We start from the raw sequence: 21,310 nt of genomic DNA on the forward strand, positions 1-21,310 counted from the left end.
CACTGTTAATACGTTGGGGAATGTGTGATGAATCTGTGACTGAAGCGGAGCTCCAGCCATTTAGAAAACACAACAACAGCTGGATGACGGAAACCAGTCTTGATGACGTTCTGTTTTCCTTTGTTTTGTTCACTGTTTTCCCTTCTCACGTCGTGTTACACTACTGACATGTTTCATGTGTTCCCTTCAGCATAAAACTAATCATTTATTTCTGAAGCTGTTCAGACTGAGGCCTGAAGTCTGACACATGATGGAGGTTTTCTTGAGACATGCCGCTTTTTTACCTGAGGTCTAATACCTCAGTCTGAGACCTGAGGATGTCCTAATAGTTTAATAACTTCTTTTAGTCTTTTGCCTGACAGTAACACGATGTCAGATAACTATTTGCCATTTTCGGGAGATTATGGTCCTCCACGGCCACCTTTGCTTAGGTGACATGAAGGGTTAGGAACAAAGGGGTTCATTCTAGAATCAGCCCACTAGATGTCGCTAATATTCTTTTTTCTACACTCTGCACCTTCAAAGAAATGTCACCTCTTTTTTGGTTGAAATATTTCAAACAAAAAAAAGTTGAAATTGTTTTTTGCAAGAACCCTTTGGGGATAACTGAAAGGATGATAGGAAGTACTCCACCTTGAACATTTTCTGGTAGGAGGTATAGGTGGAGGCCTGGTTCTGCAGCTCATCAATCACAATCTGGAGCTCTCCCAGCAGCAGACGGACTTTGGAGGAATCTGCATTGATGTCTAAGATTTGTGGATCCTACACATGACAAACACTAGGTTAACAGTTCAAGCTGGGCAAAGAAACTTAACCAACTTCAGTGATAATTAGAAACCACTCTTTCTAACCCCCCCTTGTAAGAAAACCTCACTTTAGTTGCTAAATAACCCTTTTTCGTCCTTGTAAACTCACATTAGTAAATAGAAAGGTGTTAATTTCTTCACATACCTGGGACTTGAGTTTGGTTTTCATGACCTCATGGTTTAGCTGCTTTATATCTTTGAGCAGAGAGCCACAAAACTTGTCCATTCGAGAGTCTCTCTGAGCCACTGCCTTATCTATGACACTTTCCAATGAGTTCATGTAAAGTTGCAAGGTTTCAAAAACAACAAAATCCTCAGGTGGCATGGGAACTGAGTACATGTTTATCAGTTTGTACATCTGAGAAACTGTCTCCTGCTCCTCTTCTAGTGTCTTAATCTTAAAAGAGAAAGACAGAGTCAAAAAATAAAACATAGAAATAACAAGGAGTAAGAAAGGGAGACAGAAGTGAAGAAGAAAATGTCAAAAGAAAGGTCTTTGTTACCCTCTCCTGTATCTCATCTAAGAACGTGAGGGAGTTGGCTAAGTCGGCCGTAGTTGAGGGCGAGGACTCTAGTTTGAACTGAGCCTCACTTGCCTCTGCAATGACAGTGTTAAGTTTCCTCGTAGCAAGTCTGGTAAGCATTTCATTGATGACCTGGAACAGAGATAGAGAGCAATGCAATGATTTCAAGATGCATGCTTTCCTAGATCAACATTTTTGCTTTGTTCATTTAATATTGTTTTGTGTAAGGGACTTCCACCAGATCTGTGTCCGGTCCATCTCTGATCCGCTGCGGTCCGACTCCGTGCTCTCTGGTCTGTCAACACCCACCGGTTGTGTTTTCAGAACGCAGCACGGAGCAGGACCACAAGACAGCTGGAGTCATGTGACCAAGGTTTCACCGTGGCAATTACTGCATTAATGAATATCTGACTCCTCTCCTCATCCATGTCGTCTTTCTGGTCCTCTGAAAACCTCTGACCTGTTGACTCCAGGCCTGGCTCCGCTCATCATGACGGTTTGTTGTTGTAGTTAAGTGAAATATGATCTGGTGATAACACAGAGTGTTTTATTCTGAAAATTAACCCGATGTTTTCATTTGTTTTGGTGAAACCTGACTTCCTGTCCCGCTCCATCTGCTCTGTTGAGATTTATATGTTGTGCTCCAGTATCTGGCAAAAATAGAAGTCTTTTGTATCTGATCCGGAGGGCTCCGGCAAACGCGGCAGAGCAGATCCAGTGTAAGTTAACAGATTAATTAGAACAGAAACCTATGAGGTCCGGTGCTGTGACGGATCAGAGCTGGACTTGACACGGATCCAGTGTAATTTTACCGTTTTGCCACATATAAAAGGCAGAGTTAATTTTATTAAAAACTGTTGAAGTATAAAAGTATTAACTTGTATAAAATATACTCTACATAGTCCTCACCTCCAGACAGCGCAGGGGAGAAGACACTAGCTTCTCTCTGAACTTTGTTTGGCTCACAAGCAGTAAGCCAAGAGGTTTCTCATGTTGGATAGCCAGGGCCTCCTTGTGCTGACTGTGGTATAACTCCAACGCGCTTTCAAAAAAGGACAAACTGTTTGCTTTGGAAAAAAAAGGAATAAAAAAAACATAAGTTTAAAAATGTTTTATTTTGCAGGCTTTACCCCTAACAAAAATGTCAATGTTTGTTTTTGAATGCCTTTTGGTGATATTTTATATTTGAGAGCATATTTTGAATTTCTTTTAGCAGATCTTTTAGCAAGGATGATAGAAATATAGGACCAATAAACACTGCCTACATGTATCGTCTCTGTCAAATAAATAAATAAATAAATAAATACAGTTGGATAAAACAATGCCTACATGTATTGTCTCTGTCAAATAAATAAATGAATAAATAAATAAATAAAGTTGGATAAAACAATGCCTACATGTATTGTCCCTGTCAAATAAATAAATAAATAAATAAAGTTGGATATAACAATGTTTATGGGGCAAAGTAATGTTTCCAGTTATTAGTGAATGTTTATAGATTTATTTAGAATTAGTATAATTAAGAAATTGTTGTGGCAAATAATGTAGAAAAACATAATAGGTTTGGTTGTTTAACATATTATTATATTTAATTTTTTTGATAAGAAGACTGTCTCTTTAATATAGGTTTGTGTGTGGCACAGACAGTGGGAGGAGTCAGTGGGAGGAGTCAGTGGAAATTAGACGGGTTTGGAGTCGCGCGGTTTTTTACCGTGTCTGTCTAGAGTTTTCTTTATTATTGTGGAATCCTGCATCATCTGCCAAATACTTGGATTTGTTACACTGATGGAACACCAAAATAAATTTAGTTTGTTTTAGTTTTTACAACATTTAACAGCCAACGAGTGGATGATTGCTCTGGATGCAACAGGGAGACTCGTGTAAGCCAGGACTCCAGCTAGCGATGCAGTTTCGTCTGCTACACAATGCCTACATGTATTGTCCCTTTCAAATGAATAAATAAACTAATATATAAAGTTGGATATAACAATGCCTACATGTTTTATTATACACATCTGCCCATGTTTATATATGAAGGTTGCAATTAAATCTAAAAATGCATTATCCGTATAGATTTTTACATTATATGCTTCCCATTTGTTCCTTTTAAATTGTATTATGCACCATAGCAAAGATTATTATTGAATTTGATATTGGAAAACTACTTGTCTGTTTTCCTCCCCCCCAAACTATTCTGCTGTCTACCTAGTTTTATAGGTACCCTGAATGACCAGAGCTTTTGTTATTTTCAAGAAAGCCATATCTCCAAGAAAGAGAAACCATCAGCTGTCTTTACTTGACAACAAACATTTTCTATGTGGTCTGGTTGTTTGCTGTTTGAGGCTAAGAAACAATGTTGGAGTTCACTACTGATAGAGTATGTAGGGACATATGTTTTACCTGCTAGTAAAGGTGGTAACAAAGGCCTCTCATATAAATATCAACAGAGACTTAAATTATCATTTTTGCACTGCTCTTTGTGAAGTGGGTGGTAAATGCATAACAAAGGTAATTTAGAGTACATCACCATGATCTTGTTGCACCAATACATCCAGATCCAGACTCTCATTTTCTTTGTAAAACAGACAGAAATGTTCCAAAGTGTGTGAGTACACTTTTGCTGTTTCAAAGGCAAACTGCAGTAATTCCTTTGGGAAGGGAAACAAAAAATCATGCCAAAACATATCTAGCACTTTTCATACACACTACAACCTTCAGATCGAAAAAGCTCTGCCAATTATAAACTAACCTTAATAGTCTGAATGACACTTTGAAGGTGGCAATCACTGCCTATACAGGATTTCAAAGGACTTGTTTCATATTCATCCATCGCTTTCTGATGAAAATACACACACAGACTACATTAAAGATTGATTACAGACAATAATACACTCAACATACACATCAGGTATTAATAGATTGTAATACCTTGCCCATTGAGGTTTGTGTCATTTCAATACATTCAGGATCTGCAGAAAGTCTATCGACTGACGTCACTGTTGTTTCAAACTGCTCAAAGATCTCTGCCACGATGTCCTGTTGGAGGTAACATGAGTTATAAATAAATGAGCTTTAAGAAGTCAGCAGATAACTGTAAGTAAAAAAAAAAAAGGTTACTGACCAGGAAGTTTTCTTCAGAGGGTTTGAAGGTCAAGGCATTTTCGTCCAGCATCATTTCAGTCATGAACATAGGTTGGAGCCCGGGAGTCTCTGACCTGGAAGACTTAACCACATCAAAACCAAAAATCAAGTTTAGACATTGCTTTGTTTTTGCTTGAAAAACAGTTTGGTGGGTATTAGGGTTGCAAAGGGATGGAACATTTACGGTAAATTTTTTAATAGAGGGTAATTTAATGGAAAGGTATCATATCAAAGCATAAATATTTGTTTTTGATAAGCAGACATCCATCCAAAATAATACAATTAAAACAGATTTATTTGTAAGTAGAACTTTATCAAGTGTGAAATGTTTTATTGAACATTCAATTCTTTCATTGAAGAAGAAAAACATCAATGTTGAGTTAAATATTACTCATCCCTACGACCCAACCCATTCAAAATGCAATCCCAACAAAGTTCCATTCAAAATGTTAAATGAAAAGACCCTCCAACAAAGTCCCATTCAACATGCAAATAAAAAAGCATATACCCTCAAACTGCTCAAGCCTAGCCTCTGCAGGATTCTAGAAATCATGTGTGCATGTGATGGAGGAATGCACAGTGCATGTAGGGGGCGTGGTCTCAATAGCCCTGCAGTAAGCAGTGTGCTATGTGCATGTGATTGAGGAATAGCAGAGATATTCAACTGTACTTGATGAAATCTGGTTGTTTTATTCAGGATTATGCTCAAATATATTCTCCCAGCTATATTTAAGTTCCCTATTAAGACCCAACCTTCAATTTAGTCAATTCCTGCTATATTCCCATGGAAAGTTTCAAACTTTGAAAATTACCAGAATTTTGCAACCCTAGTTGGTATAGTAATTACTTCTGATTCATTGTTGAGGATATAACGAAATGATGATGTGGATTGTATTTTAGTGTTTAGAAGTCTGTTTCCCTGCTGCTGTGTTCTTTTCGTTTCCCTGTGCTCCTCTTTGGAGGCTGGGCACGGCCACCAGGCGCTGGGCTCTACACTCACTCACCAGTTATCCATCTACTCCTGATAAGCTGCGTCTTATATGCTCTGGTCTTCTCCCCACATGCTGCCAGATTGTTTCCGTTTATCCAGTGTTATTGTTGGCTCCTTAACTTTGAATTTGTTGTCTAAACCAGTGTTACCTGTGGATTTATCCTGAGCCTAACTTTTGCTCTTCTGTCTCCAGTGCCTCCCTCCACCAAACCTCAGTGCCTCACCACTTGCTGCCTCAACTCAGCCAGTTTTGCCATTTTCATCTACACCTCCACTATCCAGCCTCTGGGCCTAGTTCAACTCAGTTCATCAGTCTGTTTAAAATCAATCCCCCTTTCACAACCTCTAACCCCAGTCTGTGGTTTTGGCATTTTGCGTCCTGTTGAAAAACGTTGGTACAAACCATAACATGACCTACCTTTCTCCCCGTCTCTTCTTCAGCAGTTTTAGTTCCAGCCTCAGAGTGCTGGCCCCAGTTCTGAATCATGGCATGGCTAGGGGTATGACGTACCTGTTCACGGATTTCAGACTGTAGCTTGGTCACTGCATTCCCCATTAAAATATGTAAGGTGCTAATGACCAAGTAGTCAACAAGCCGAATGAAGCTGGGTTGGTGAGAAAGAAAGAAAGAAAGAAAGAAAGAAAGAAAGAAAGAAAGAAAGAAAGAAAGACTGGATTAATATGACATAAAACTTGGGAGACACTTTCTATGAACCCACCACTTGTAACGCATCATAAGCACATTCATAAAGCCTTAGAACGCAATCATAAGACTTTATAAGCAGCCTTATATGTGATTATGAGAATTCATAACAACTTCTAGCAATGTATATGAAGTGTTATAAGCAGGAAACATAATGCCCTGTAAGAGGTTATATATAATATATATGACACATTTCTAAGAATTTATAAGCAGTATTTTGTGGCTTTGAGTAAAATTTAAGATACAAATACTTCTCAACAGTTAGCAAAACCATTGTATTTATTTTTCAAAACATTCAACAAGCAACAAACAAACATTCAACAATTTATTAAACTTATTCAGAGGTTTTGTATCAAAGGCATACTCACTTAGTTAGCCCAAGTGCAGACTTCTATTCATACAGCTAGCATAAATCTTGCTAATATGTATTAAAGCTTAATACTTTGCTCGTTAGCTTGATGCTGCATCCTTTTATACAACCCTGTAAACTATTTAAGTCTCAACTCAACTCAATGTCAACTCAAACTCAACTATATCTGATTTCAAATAAAGCTACAAAATTTCCATTGTATTTTATTTTTAAATTCCAAATCAGACATAGCTGTGATTGGCAGGAACACATTTTGAGATGTTCTCTTATCAGTCTGAATCCAAGTATTTGAGTGGAAACAGGGTTGTTAATGTCAAATATATATATTAATTCCCTGGCTGTTGCACATTTTCATACTACAGACGTTTTTTTATTTTGGAAATCATTGGTACGGTCCCTTTCCGTCAGTATCTGTCGTTTGTAATTTTGTTTCAGAACTGGTAAAAATGTTTCACATCTTATAGAAGTGTTTCTGATTTTTAAATTTGTTTTCTGAAATGTTTAATTGTTTTTGCCTTAGTAAAAGTGTTTTGTTAATGTAATTCTGTTTAATGAAATGTAAAAATGTTTTCCAGAATGTAAATTTGTCTCCAACTTTGTAAAAGTATTTAATCCTTTGTAGATTTGCATTGCACTTCTCAGTCACCGTAATAACGTGTTATGAAACGCAGAATTCAAAAGATGCTGTTTTTAGTTTTGCATTAAGGTATAATTCATTATAAATCTCACCTTTATGAGGCATAATGTTCCCTTCTTATGACACTCCCAAATACATTGCTATAAAGTTGTTATGAATGTTTATTATCACTACTGAAGATCATCATAAAGCCTGATAAATGCATTTCTAAGGCTTTATTAATGTGCTTATGATGCGTTATACACAAATATTTTTCATAACGCTGTCATTTAGAAGATATCGAGATTACTATTTTTCCAATGAGAGGCACAGCTGACTTGTTTGACAGGCGGGAACACTGTAGCTGTTGGCGAGGAGGCTCAAAGCCCGCCTCTTTACGTCACACTCGCTCGACAGCAGCAATATGGCTGCCACCGCCGGCTGGCCTCAAAACAGCGCTTCAGAAACAGATGGGTGACGTCGCGGATACTACGTCCATATTTGATACAGTCTATGGTTATACACCTTTCACTGCCTAAGTTCGACCTTTGCTTAACAACTACAACTAACTGCTGGAACTGTTTTGTAAGTGTTTTGTCTTTTTTTATCTTAAAAGATAGCTAGATGAAATAAGGGACACAGACAAAAATCTCATAGAAAACAAAAACAAAGATCTTACTAACCATATAAGGCGGCTTGAGTGACAAGCCTCGTTGATCTGCGTGATGGATTTATTTCTGTTTTGTTCATCTGTGACAAAGAAAGAGGACCATCAAGCTTCTAACATGACTTTCCTTATGAAATACAGTGTATAAGCATGATATGGTAAAGTCTTTACGCACTTGAGTCATCAGACTGGGATTTAAATTCTGACCAGTAGTTTCTGATTGCACTCATTGTCATCTCCTTTACAAAGGCTTGAAACTTCTTCAAGTCAGACAGAACCTGACAATAAAAACAAAAGAGAGAAGGGATTTCTGGGAAGGCACACAACGTATGGGAACATGTCGTTTATTTAGGCATTGTTTTTTAATGTATGTAAAATTGAACCTCTTGCAGTCGTTTGAGCTGGAAATCATGGAACTCGTGCAGCGAGTAGGTGTGTTTTTTCTCCATGTGAAACAAGCCTGCATCACTGATTTGGCAACACATCCCCCTGATCACTATCAGTGCTGCACTAAGAGACTGTGTAAGATACAGAAATGTTACTTGCAAAATAACTGGGTATAAATCCCATGAACTCAAAGTTGTAAATCTCAAAGACTGTTTTCTTCAGTGAATATATTTACAGCACCCTATTCAGGATCATTTGGAAAGGTTAGGGAAAAAATGTGATTTCCTTCAAACAGACACATACCTGACTGACAAGAAAAGAGTTCTTCTGAAGAGACCTCCTGGCCAAATTAAACTTTCTTACACGCACATGAGAACGCCAGAGGTAGAAGGGTTTCCATTTTTTGAATGAGGCAAAGAAGGGGATGCTTATCAGCTTGCAGTGGTAGTCCCTCTCTTTTTGTAAGTCCCCATGGGTTTCAAAATTGACCTCATCTCCACACACCGTTAACACACCTCCATCAGTGGTCATCCCACAGTCCTCTTTGCTTAGCTCGAAGCGTAGAACTTCAGATGGATTGTTCAGTTTCCCACTCTTCCTTACTGGAAAAGGTTGTCTTGAGGAGCTCGGGGTTGATAGGATATTCTGGGGGAATTGAGGAGTGGTGGGATTAGGGCCGGGTGATAAATCGCTAACAATCATTATAGTGATATAATGTTCCTCAGTATAAATATAACAGATGTTCGATAAACGTGATATATTTCAACCTGTATTTACGCCCACCAACCACTGGAAAGGTATGCTGCACTAATGTGCTTTAAAGGGGACATATCACACTTTTTTCAGCAATATATATTGGTCTAAGAGGTCCCCAAAACATGTCTTTAAAGTTTATGCTCAAAAAAACACTTTGAAATCAGATTTTGGCATGCCTGAAAAGTCCTCTTCTTCATTCCTCATCAGAACACTCTGTTTTCCCTCTGACCACGCCCCCTCCGGAAGTGGATGTGCCTCGGCTCTCCAGCACGTTGATCTAATGTTTACATGTTGGCTGAATATACACGGCTGCTCAGAGATCGCGTTACTTCAACCCTCTGAATCTGATCCTGACGGAGAGGCGCCTGCAGCAGGACCTTTCTGAAGGATTGGTCATAGATTTAGTGTTTCTTGTTGTTTTATTTATCAGTATGTAGACGTGTGTCTTGGTACACAGCTACGAACATGTAGCTATGTGGCTATGCTAACTAGCGCTAGCACTTATCCATGATAAATAAAAATCATCCACTAGATCTTCAAATCTGCAGACGTGTGGAGTAAAACCGACCTCTGCCAGAGAGGCAGCAGGACCTTTTATGAAGGATTGGTCACAGATTTAGTGTTTCTTGTTGTTTTATTTGCAGTATGTCGACGTGTGTCTTGGTACACAGCTACAGCTACAGCTACGAATATATAGCTATGTGGCTATGCTAACTAGCGCTAGCACTTATCCATGATAAATAAAAATCATCCACTTGATCTTCAAATCTGCAGACGTGGGGAGTAAAACCGACCTTTGTGTTTATTAAGACAGCCTACAACTAGCATGCCTCCCTCCTAAGCTCCTTGTTAGCACACATTTGTGCAGGTAATGAAAAACGGGGGAGGGATTCAGTATTATTTTATACAGTCTATGGGCTGAACAGGCTCCAAGCTCTGACTCCGTGACAGACCGGATATTGTTGTTACGTAACAAAAACACGGAAGTCTGAAACGGCTCGTTTCACACACATTTACAGAAAGGTGTAGAAATCAAAACAGGGGCAGAATGGATTTTTTTCATTCTCGGGGGGTTTGTAGACATGCCAGGGAAACATATTTCAGGTAGAGAACCATTAAAAAGTCAATTTTGCATGATATGTCACCTTTAAGCGCTAGTTGCCACCCAACATTAAACACAAGAAGAAGACAGCACTGAACAGCCGCTGAGACAACTTCTGCTGAGCATTTCGAACACGTTTCATGTTGACCACGACCGGAGCACAACTGAACACTGAACAACCCTGATGTATTCACTACACTAAGGGAAACAATATCATTCCACACATAACCCTTAGTAATCTTAAAGGAGAGTGCACTTCTCAAACCAATACTCTATAAACAGATAGACAGTTTACATTCTGATTAGGGATGCACCGAAATTAACATTCCTGGCTGAAACCGAAAAACAAAAATTGCCGAAGGCTGAAAATCGAAACACTGAAAGAAATTATTATGCCAATTATTAGTAGGGAGTAGGCCATGCATTTTCTGTTTGTGTTGCACAGGCATTTTCTAGGTCATTTATTAGCAGACACTTGAAGCTAGTTTGTATAGCAGTTTGAACACACTGGGTTAAAAGAGCTGAAAGTGACTGAGCTGTGTACTAACCTCAGCAAAATTAAGGATCTCATTGAACATATCAGAGAACTCATCTGGTTCAGAGAGTCCTTTTTTCTGCGCCGTTCTTCTTCTCCTGCGCTGTGCGCTTCTCCGTCTCTAAGTGGGTTCTCCGCATCCATCTTGGCCTGGATCATTTCTCGTGTGCACTGCTTTATTCCCACATCCAAGTACTGATCTTTATAACGTGGATCAAGTACAGTCGTGATGAAGTGCAGAGGTTTGAATAGATCTCAGTGAAACGTGCTGATAGACTTTAAGAGTGTACTTTTCATTGTTTTCACTCCGTGGGCCATCTCAACCTCTTTGCTTAGAAGATGCTTTAGTGCTGAATTAAAGGAAGAACGGATGCAGACATGTTGGTCCTTATCCAGACAAGCTCGTACTATGCTTGCGTCATCACAACATTCTGTTTCAGCCGTGTAGTTTCGGTGACAAAAGTCTTTCGGTGGCCGAATTTTCGGTGCATCCCTAATTCTGATATATCTTTGTTGTGTATATGAATCAAATTATGCAAATGAACTCAACCTGAGAAAAATAAGAATCTACAAACTTCACAAAAATTCACAAAAATCATCTTACAAAACAGACCTGCTTCCTGTTAGCATTGTCAAAAATGAGATATTCAAGAAGCTAATCAGAGAACTAAATCCAGATACAAGCTAACCAGCCGTCTTAAACTTCACTCAGGACCAAAAATCTGTCTTTAGATTTAAATGAAATAATGATTTGATATTTTATCATGATAATTATCAATATCAACTCGTGAAAAATGTAATCGTGATAACATCTTTTTCAATATCGCCCAGCTCTTGGTGGAATTACAAGGGACATAAGACATTATTTTCTTTCTAAAAAAATCCTTTAGTTAAGACAAGAAAGCTTTGGACATTAAAACTGACTTTAACCGTTAGTTGTCCACTCTGACATTATATTCTGTTACAACAGTATTATTTATGCTGGTAGGAGAAGGGGTAGCTTTAAAGCTTGATACATCTACCACAGTTTGACCGATGGCATTGGGATTCATCTTTGCAGTTTTTTAGATTTACATCACAATTTCATTTTAGTGAAATAACTATGCACTAGTCAAATTTTAAAATCATGCTTATTATCCTCTCAGACATGATTATCACTGACCTTAGTTCTGGATGGCAGAGGAGGTCGATTGACAGGCAGTTGGTTGCGGAGACTCTGTGGCTGCTTTGTTCGCTCAGCGGGAGGTGGCTGAGTGTCCCAGCCTAGAGAATACATCCGCGCACGAGTCTCCAAGTGCTGGGCACTTGGCTGATTCCTTGTCACAGGTCTTTGGAGCCCGGCCTACAGTAAGAGGAAGAAGCCCACATCTTCACAATCTAGATGCATATCTACATATATTCATTTTATGACTGAGCAAAGAATGCTATACTTTTATAAAGTCAGGAGTGATAAAATGGTTGTACATTGGTTATACAGTAAATACTGTTTCACTTTTGTAAATTCTGCTGATTTGAACTCACTTGAACATTGACTGGAGGTCTTGATGGGGTCCTGGACCCCTTTATTTCAGGCAGTTGGTTGCGGAGTCTCTGTGGCTGCTTTGTTCGCTCAGCTGGAGGTGGCTGAGTGTCCCAGCCTGGAAAATACATCCGCGCACGAGTCTCCAAGTGCTGGGCACTCGGTTGATTCCTTTTCACAGGTCTTTGGAGCACGGCCTACAGTAAGAGGAAGAAGCCCAAATTGTCACAATCTAGATGCATACCTACATATATTCATTTTATGACTGAGCAAAGAATGCTATACTTTTATAAAAAGGGGAGTGATAAAATGGTTGTGCATTGGTTATACAGTATACTGTTTCACTTTTGTTAACTCTGCTGATTTGAGCTCACTTAACCAAGTCTCACCTGTGGGTCATGAGCACGGACTGGAGGTCTTGGTGGGGCCCTGAACCCCTGTAATTCAGGCAGGTTGTGCAGTCGCTCTGGAACAACAAGTCAAGTTCAGTTTTAGTTCACTGCTGACATTAGTAACACTTTTTACAATAAAGGTACACATTTTAAATGCATACAACAGGATTATGTACTGCAAAGCTTACAGTAGGAAGCAGTATTGATTCATGTTGCTCATCAGGAGTGTAGTCATTTGACTGAATTCATATTTTAAGTAAATGTTCTTTACTTAAATGTCCTTGCTTTGAAGCACATTAAGCTGTTTTTTCATATAAAGATACTACACACAGTGGTTTAGTATTATTCTTAATGTTAAAACATGGTGGAGATGACAATCATGCAAATAAATTAATACACTCCTGTCATTGATATTGAAACATAAAAGAAAGCTAGCCTTATTCAATATTGTCAATTATGCAGAAAGTTTGAATATTTAAAGAAATATTGTGTTTTTTAATTTGATTAGAGAGACAAAGCAAATGAATAATCATAAAATAAACTTGTCTGCCTAGCTCAAATGATTAATACTAAGTTATATATTATAGGGCGCCATTTGTAAAGTTGTGAACACTGAAAATAACAGCAACAATTCTCCACATTTAACTCCAAAACGTCATAAAAATGTAGATAATTTTTAAGTCATATTTAAAGCAATATTTGTGGTCTTCTTCATAATCAATGTTGTGAATAATAAAAGTTACAATCACTGTGAAATATACATTTTAAATATAAATTTATATTGATTTTTAACTCTAAATGTTTAATCTAAATGTTCAATGTTAAATCTAAATGTTGAATATAAATATTGATTGTTAAATCTAAATGTTGAATGTTAACTCTAAATGTTAAATATAAATGTTGAATGTTAAATCTTAATGTTAAATGTAAATATTGATTGCTAAATCTAAATGTTAAATGTTAACTGTAAATGTTTAATGTTAAATCTAAATGGTAAATCTAAATATTGATTGTTAAAACTAAAAGTTAAATGTTGAAACTAAATTTTAAATAGAAATAGCTGATATGCAAATCCATACTGTCACCCACGGAAATGCCAAAATAAAAGCTTCATAAAGCGATACAGACTTAGCAATAGCAACTTATCTTGTCCATCCCATAGACCTGGTCAGTTCTGTCTCTAAGCGTTGTGAAATCCCTTCAAAGCCTCTTAAACTGTCTTTCCATTATTATAGGGGGCAGTGGCTAGTAACTCGTAGGAGTCAGTACTGAGAGACTATGGTTTGGATATCTATAACGCTTCATGAAGCTTTTATTTTGGTTTTAACGGCGCCCTGTACAAATCCACACTGCCACCTAGTGGAAGTACCAAAATAAAAGAATTGGTGGTCTTACTTTCAGTGTACACAACTTTACAAATGTCGCCCCATAATATATGAAGCAAATGTAAATTAAGATTCCTTAACTGATGATGTAATAAAGGCAAACTTACTGAATAAAGTCATTGAGACGTTATTAATAGTTAATAGTGAGCCACAGGAATGAATGATATAGCCTACTTACATTTATGCATATTCAGTTATAATCATGACTCATGCATTAAGCAAACATGAAGTAGCCTATAAAAATTGTCAGGGCAAACCTTATTGCAGGGTTGACCTGACATTAAATAAAAAAGTAACTGAATCAGGGCATTTTCATTCATTCATAAGAGTTTGATTTGCTCACTTCAGTGTTTGACAACACAACATATTGGATACACATCTTCACAAAATAGAGTACACACTGTCCATGAACAAACAGGAGCAGGAAGAAGAAAAACATATAATACCTGCCCCTCCACTTAATCACAACATGATCTAACACAACACCAGACGGCTGACCCTTCAGTAATAATCACCTTCTCTTTTCACCAAACATCAAATGTAACACAGAACACTGAAACAATCAAATGCAGATTTACTGGACCAGTTTGTAGTTTCTCATTACTTTACCTTTTAACATTCTTTTAAACTGTAAAATATTACAGCAGCATTTTATATCATCATCCAGACATTTCCAAAGTTTAACTCCACAAACTGAAACACAAATTTGCTTTAATGTAGTGCGCACGTATGGACTTTTGAAATTAAGTTTCCGTTTATGAGCCTCCTCATGAGATGTAAACACAAACAATGTCTGTAAGCTTTCAGGTAATGATCTGTTTCTGGCTTTAAACATAAATAATCATGTTTGAAAGATAACTAGATCTTTACATTTCAACAAATATGAGCTGATAAACAAACTGTTAGTATGTTCTCTAACATTCACCTTATCCATAAGGGTTAATATTAGTCATATAAGTGTTGACCCATACCTCCAAGCAATAACTAAAATGTGGAAGAACAAGTGAACAGTAGAAAATACGAAGAGAAGCAGAATCCAAACTGTCCTTGGCCCTGCCTAAAACACCAACACATGTACTCACTTTCCTCTTTATATAATCTATATGTTGAATAATAGCCCACTCTGTACAATGTTCTCTATCTCATTTGTAAAAATGTTATCAGTTAATGTTGCACTTGTGCAGGTTACTGGACTAAGCCGTGTGATCACTGGATATAAACTTCTACTATATAATGCATCAAGAGAGTCAGAAGTCGTATGATGATAGCATGGCTTAAGTTAATCAATATTGAAATCCCCACATAATAATAAGCAGGTTTTTTGTCATTTATGGAATCAACTAAACTCTCAAATCTTTCTCTAAAGGTTTCCACACTGGACCCTGATGTCCTATAAATACTAGCAACAATAACTTTTCTTGACTGGTCTATCTCAATTTCAACAGCTATACACTCCAGCACATCATCAATGACAACTGACATGCTCTCTAAGGGTCTACATTTCAAGGCACTGTTCACATACAGAGCAACGCCCCCTCCCCTTTTCTTTACCCTGTTAGTATAATGTAAATGAAATGCCTTAAGGTCAAAAGCCACACCTCACACCTCTTTCTTCAGTAATCCATGTTTGAGATAAAGCTATAATTGTAAACTGACTTCTGAACAAATTTAAATATTCACAAATTTTATTGAAATTTGCAGACTTCAACAGTTAAAATGAATGAGTGAAAATGTATCTTCCAACTTAATGATATCATTAAACTGATCATCGGGGTAGTAGTCACAACTGTCATTGATACAGCTGAATACATGTCTTTCTGGATCAACATCATATTCATAATCATGTGTCTTATGCTCTGCAAGCTCCAATCTTGTCAGAGTTTGTTTTTCAAGTTTATCAGACATAGGATTACACAGGAGTACACAGATACATATAGTAAACTGCCAGAACCGCAGTGGCCAGGAAAAAATCTATGATGCCAACAGTGAACCTGTTTTGATAATACAGTAAGTCAGTGTCCAGTGGTGTACTCAGATGGCAGCAGGGAGCAATCCGCTGCCCCCGGTGCCCTCATGTCTGAAAGAAACAGCGCTAAAGCACCCTCTTGGATTGGATAAAACATTACAAATTACCTTCTCTGGTGCCCTTTCATTGGAAAATGCATGAAAAAGTGCCCTCTGGATGCCCCTCCAATGTATAAAAAGTAAAAAAAAAGGTGCCCTCTGTCTTGATGCCCCTCCAATATATAAAACGTAAAAAAAGTGCCCTCTGGATGCCCCTCCAATGTATAAAATGTAAAAAAAACACTGCCCTCTTGATGCCCTTCCCATGTATACAATGTAAAAAAAAGTGTCCTCTTTATGCCCCTCAAATGTATAAAATGTAAAAAAAAAAAGTGTCCTCTTGATGCCCCTCCAATGTATACAATGGAAAAAAGTGCCTTCTTGGTGCCCTTCCAATGTAAAAAATGTAAAAAGTGCCCTCTGGATGCCCCCCCAATGTATAAAAAGTAAAAAAGTGCCCTCTTGATGCCCCTCCAATGTAAAAAATGTAAAAAGTGCCCTCTGGATGCCCCCCCAATGTATAAAAAGTAAAAAAGTGCCCTCTTGATGCCCCTCTAATGTAAAAAATGTAAAAAGTGCCCTCTTCATGCCCCTCCAATGTATACAATGTAAAAAAGTGCCCTCTGGATGCCCCCCCCCATGTATTGAAAAGTGCCCTCTTGATGCCCCTCCAATGTATAAAGCCTGAAATAGTGCCCTCTTGCTGGCCCCTGCAATGTATTAGAAAGTGCCCTCTTTATGCCCCTCTAATGTATCAAAAAGTGCCCTCTGTCTTTATGCCCCTCAAATGTATAAAACGTAAAAAATGCCCTCTGGATGCCCCTCCAATGTATACAATGTAAAAAAGGGCCCTCTGGATGTCCCTCCAATGTATTAAAAAGGGCCCTCTTGATGCCACTCAAATTTATACAACGTAAAATAGTGCCCTCTTGGTGCCCCCTGCAATGTATTAAAAAGTGCCGTCTTGATGCCCCTTCAATCGAAAAAATGTAAAAAGGGCCCTATTGATGACCTCCAATGTATACAATGTAAAAAAGTGCCCTCTGGATGCCCCTCCTATGTATTAAAAAGTGCTCTCTTGATGCCCCTCCAATGTATACAATGTAAAAAAGTGCCCTCTGGATGCCCCTCCAATGTATTAAAAAGTGCCCTCTTGATGCCCCTCCAATGTATAAAGCGTAAAATAGTGCCCTCTTTTTGCCCCTCCAATGTATACAATGTATAAAAAGTGCCATCTGGATGCCCCTCCAATGTATTAAAAAGTTCCCTCTGGATGCCCCTACAATTTATAAACCATAAGAAAGTGCCCTCTTGATGCCCCTCCAATGTATAAAACGTAAAATAGTGCCCTCTTGCTGCCCCTCCAATGTATTAGAAAGTGCCCTCTTGATGCCCCTCCAATTTTTATAAAACGCAAGAAAGTGCCCTCTTGATTCCCCTCCAATGTATAAAACGTAAAATCTCTTGGTGCCCCTCCAATGTATTAGAAAGTGCCCTCCTGATGCCCCTCCAATGTATAAAATGTAAAAAAAAGTGCCCTCTGAATGCCCCTCCAATGTATTAAAAAGTGCCCTCTGGATGCCCCTCCAATGTATTAAAAAGTGCCCTCTGGATGCCCCTCCAATGTATAAAAAAGTGCCCTCTGGATGCCCCTCCAATGTATAAAAAAGTGCCCTCTGGATGCCCCTCCAATGTATTAAAAAGTGCTCTCTTGATGCCCCTCCAATGTATACAATGTAAAAAAGTGCCCTCTGGATGCCCCTCCAATGTATTAAAAAGTGCCCTCTTGATGCCCCTCCAATGTATAAAGCGTAAAATAGTGCCCTCTTTTTGCCCCTCCAATGTATACAATGTATAAAAAGTGCCATCTGGATGCCCCTCCAATGTATTAAAAAGTTCCCTCTGGATGCCCCTACAATTTATAAACCATAAGAAAGTGCCCTCTTGATGCCCCTCCAATGTATAAAACGTAAAATAGTGCCCTCTTGCTGCCCCTCCAATGTATTAGAAAGTGCCCTCTTGATGCCCCTCCAATTTTTATAAAACGCAAGAAAGTGCCCTCTTGATTCCCCTCCAATGTATAAAACGTAAAATCTCTTGGTGCCCCTCCAATGTATTAGAAAGTGCCCTCCTGATGCCCCTCCAATGTATAAAATGTAAAAAAAAGTGCCCTCTGAATGCCCCTCCAATGTATTAAAAAGTGCCCTCTGGATGCCCCTCCAATGTATTAAAAAGTGCCCTCTGGATGCCCCTCCAATGTATAAAAAAGTGCCCTCTGGATGCCCCTCCAATGTATAAAAAAGTGCCCTCTGGATGCCCCTCCAATGTATTAAAAAGTGCCCTCTGGATGCCCCTCCAATGTATAAAATGTAAAACGTAAGAAAGTGCCTTCTTGGTGCCCCTCCAATGTATTTAAAAGTGCCCTCTTGATGCCCCTCCAATGTATACATTTTTTAAAAAAGTGCTCTCTGGATGCCCCTCCAATGTGTAAAATGTAAAAAAATAAAGTGCCTTCATGATGCCCCTCCAATGTATTAAAAAGTGCCTCTTAATGCCCCAAAGATGTACAAAGCATAAAAAGTGTCCTCTGGATGCCTTTCCAATTTATGAAATGTTAAAAAGTGCTGTCTTGATGCCCATCAAATGTACAAAATGTAAAAAAAAAAAGTGCTCTCTTTATGTCCCTCAAATGTACACATTGTGTAAAAAAAAGTGTCACTACAAACCTTAATCATGTCCTCCTGATTAAACTACAACACTTGGTTTGAGAATACACCGTTTTTTTTATTTTTAGGGAATTTTTATTGCATATGATATTCAATAACTTCACTGTTATACAGTGCAGTGCCCTGAAAGTCACTGCAAACTTTTATCATGTCCTTCTGATTATACTACAACACTTGGTTTGAGAATATGTGTTTCTCAGAATTTTTTTATTCCCTAAAATGTGTTGTAGTATAATCGCAAGGACAGGATTAACGTTTGCAATTATTTTCAGTTTAGGAGTGATGTCATGGATTGTTTTTAGGAGCGTACATATATAAAACAGTCACTGTCATATGAAACAGGCCATACCTGTGTTACCTGTGTTACCTGTGTTACCTGTGTTACCTGTGTTACCTGTGTTACCTGTGTTACCTGTGTTACCTGTGTTACCTGTGTTACCTGTGGACTCTGCGTTCCTGCTCCGGCCTCTTTGGAGCGGCGAAGGAGTCCTTGGAGGGTCAGAGGCCATCTTAGACCTCCCCAGTGGATCTAGGATTCGACCATTAGAGTATGAAATGAACGTTAAAAACAGAGGAGCCAAAAGCAGATTTACCAAGTTTAACAAACTTTTTCAACTTTTGCGTTTCTTAATATTCACTGAGTTTCAACTCTGCTAAGTCAGAGTCTGAATACACTTACCGTATAATTGATATTTCAGTGAGTAATCTTGATAGAGCTGTCCGCTTTAGACTGACCAGATAACGAACTTCTTATTAACGGTCTCCTAGCAACGACACTGTGCCCGGCATGCAACGCGCTCAAACAAGGCAGTAGAGATGTGACGTTCGCAAACGAGCCGGTCTTTTGAACGGTTCTTTTAAGTGAACGATGAGAACCGATTCGCAATTACGAGCCGTTCATTTGGGAGCCGTTTTTATAATGCAGATTGCCCACGCTGCCTTCACGTGTCACCTGCGTGCCCCATGAGTCTTTTGTTCACACTTGGTTATTGTTTACATTGTTTTGAGCTCCTGTTTGTAAAGTAGTTCAGGTGTAGAAACCATAGACTGTATAAAATAGGTAGAAACACCAGGTGGGTACTACAATTTTGCATTCACATTTTTTATAATGTCCTAATTTTTATTCTAGTTGTATTTATATTTTTATATACATATATATGTATTCTTATTTATTATTTTTATATTTTTTATATACATATATATTTTTTCTTATTTATTATTTTTATATTTTTTATATACATATATATTTATTATTTTTATATTTTTTATATACATATACATTTATCCTTTTTTTTCTGTATAGTTAAAATGTTCTTGTGTGGAAAGTTTTTCAGTAAAGTTGTTTTGCATGGAAGTTATCTGTAGACTGCGTAGTTTTTATAGTGCCACAAAGTTTTTTAGGTGAGGGAAAATTCAAAATAGTGATCTAACTGTGGAAGCATGGGGATATGGCACCATCTTATGGAATGTTTACAATTCCAAATGAAATCATAATCAATATTTCAGACAACAATAGAGTATATATATTGGTGGGATGTGTGAGTTTGAATTATTCTGATCCAAATATTATCTTATAACTGCTACCAGTGATTGTTTCCTTGATAAAACCAGTTACCCCTGGTTGACTCCTAAAAGATGAATCAATATAACTGAGCCAGAGAGCCAGTCTTTGGAACGGCTCTTTGAAAGGAACGGCTCCTCAAGATCTGGTTCCCTTCAAAGAGCCATACAGTAAATCCCATCTCTACAAGGTTGCGTTGCTTATTCTGGTTCCCTCATGCAGTCTATGGTTCCACCTTGGTTTCACAACAACTTTAAGGAGGTACAGCAGCAATTTAACAAGCAAGGACTTATTTTTATATTTTATTAACTCGATTTCACCTTCAGTCTCATGCTGTCACTCTGCCCAGACAAATGTCTGAGATTTGTCTTTAAAGTTGTTTTTAAAGTTGAATTAAAATATTGAAAATTGTGGTCAAAACAAAATTGTGTTCACAAAATGTAATTATATATAATTTTGTAAAAATGCCCCCGATTTTGTCATTCGTTCAAAATGTGATAGGAATTATTAAAAAATATGAAAGTTGATTTTTCTTAAAAATTACCTAATTGATAACTTTTTCAAACATGGTGCAGCATAGAATACAATAGAATATATCTTTATTGTCATTGTACATTGTACAACGAAATTGAGGTGCGACCCCTTTCAGTGCAAAAGGTGCATAAACGACCAGTAGAAAAAGAAAAAGAATAACTCATAAAAACAGTGGACAAACATAAATTACTAAAAATAAATCAAAACACGAGACACATCCAGCATTCAACAGGCAGGGATCCAGTGAATAGGAAGATTGCACAGTCCCATTTTATATTGCATTACTTAGCATTTAGTGCACTTATTGCTTTGGGATAAAAACTGTTTTCAGCCTGTTTGTCTTGTCTTTAATGTCCTGTATCTCCTACCCGAGGGCAGAAGTTCAAACAGGTTAACATAGTTCATGATTTGTTAAAAGGGTTTTGTCAGTGGCTAGTCTTTTTGAAATGTTGTAGAAGTGTCATCTGAAAATGTAAGCATTTGCTGAGATTAACAGAAATAAAGTTGAATATTGATATTATCTGTTTCCCA

At 37.8% G+C, this 21,310-nt stretch overlaps 1 protein-coding gene across 1 annotated transcript in view; it reads right to left on the reverse strand.

The window, feature by feature from the left end:
* The window catches only part of dnah6 (dynein, axonemal, heavy chain 6), a 112,543-nt gene extending 93,047 nt beyond the window's left edge, over nt 1-19,496 (reverse strand). Inside the window, 18 exon segments of the mRNA XM_034706214.1 lie at nt 634-762; nt 952-1,203; nt 1,310-1,462; nt 2,240-2,397; nt 3,858-3,978; nt 4,080-4,166; nt 4,259-4,366; nt 4,452-4,553; nt 5,881-6,067; nt 7,835-7,901; nt 7,994-8,096; nt 8,202-8,336; nt 8,509-8,850; nt 11,761-11,940; nt 12,120-12,314; nt 12,507-12,583; nt 19,115-19,213; nt 19,364-19,496. Coding sequence (XP_034562105.1) covers nt 634-762; nt 952-1,203; nt 1,310-1,462; nt 2,240-2,397; nt 3,858-3,978; nt 4,080-4,166; nt 4,259-4,366; nt 4,452-4,553; nt 5,881-6,067; nt 7,835-7,901; nt 7,994-8,096; nt 8,202-8,336; nt 8,509-8,850; nt 11,761-11,940; nt 12,120-12,314; nt 12,507-12,583; nt 19,115-19,193 — 2,475 coding nt within the window. The 5' untranslated portion in view covers nt 19,194-19,213; nt 19,364-19,496.
* Nucleotides 19,497-21,310: the final 1,814 nt, after the last annotated feature.

The sequence above is a fragment of the Notolabrus celidotus genome, chromosome 17, assembly GCF_009762535.1.
Source record: "Notolabrus celidotus isolate fNotCel1 chromosome 17, fNotCel1.pri, whole genome shotgun sequence".
Taxonomy (NCBI): domain Eukaryota; kingdom Metazoa; phylum Chordata; class Actinopteri; order Labriformes; family Labridae; genus Notolabrus; species Notolabrus celidotus.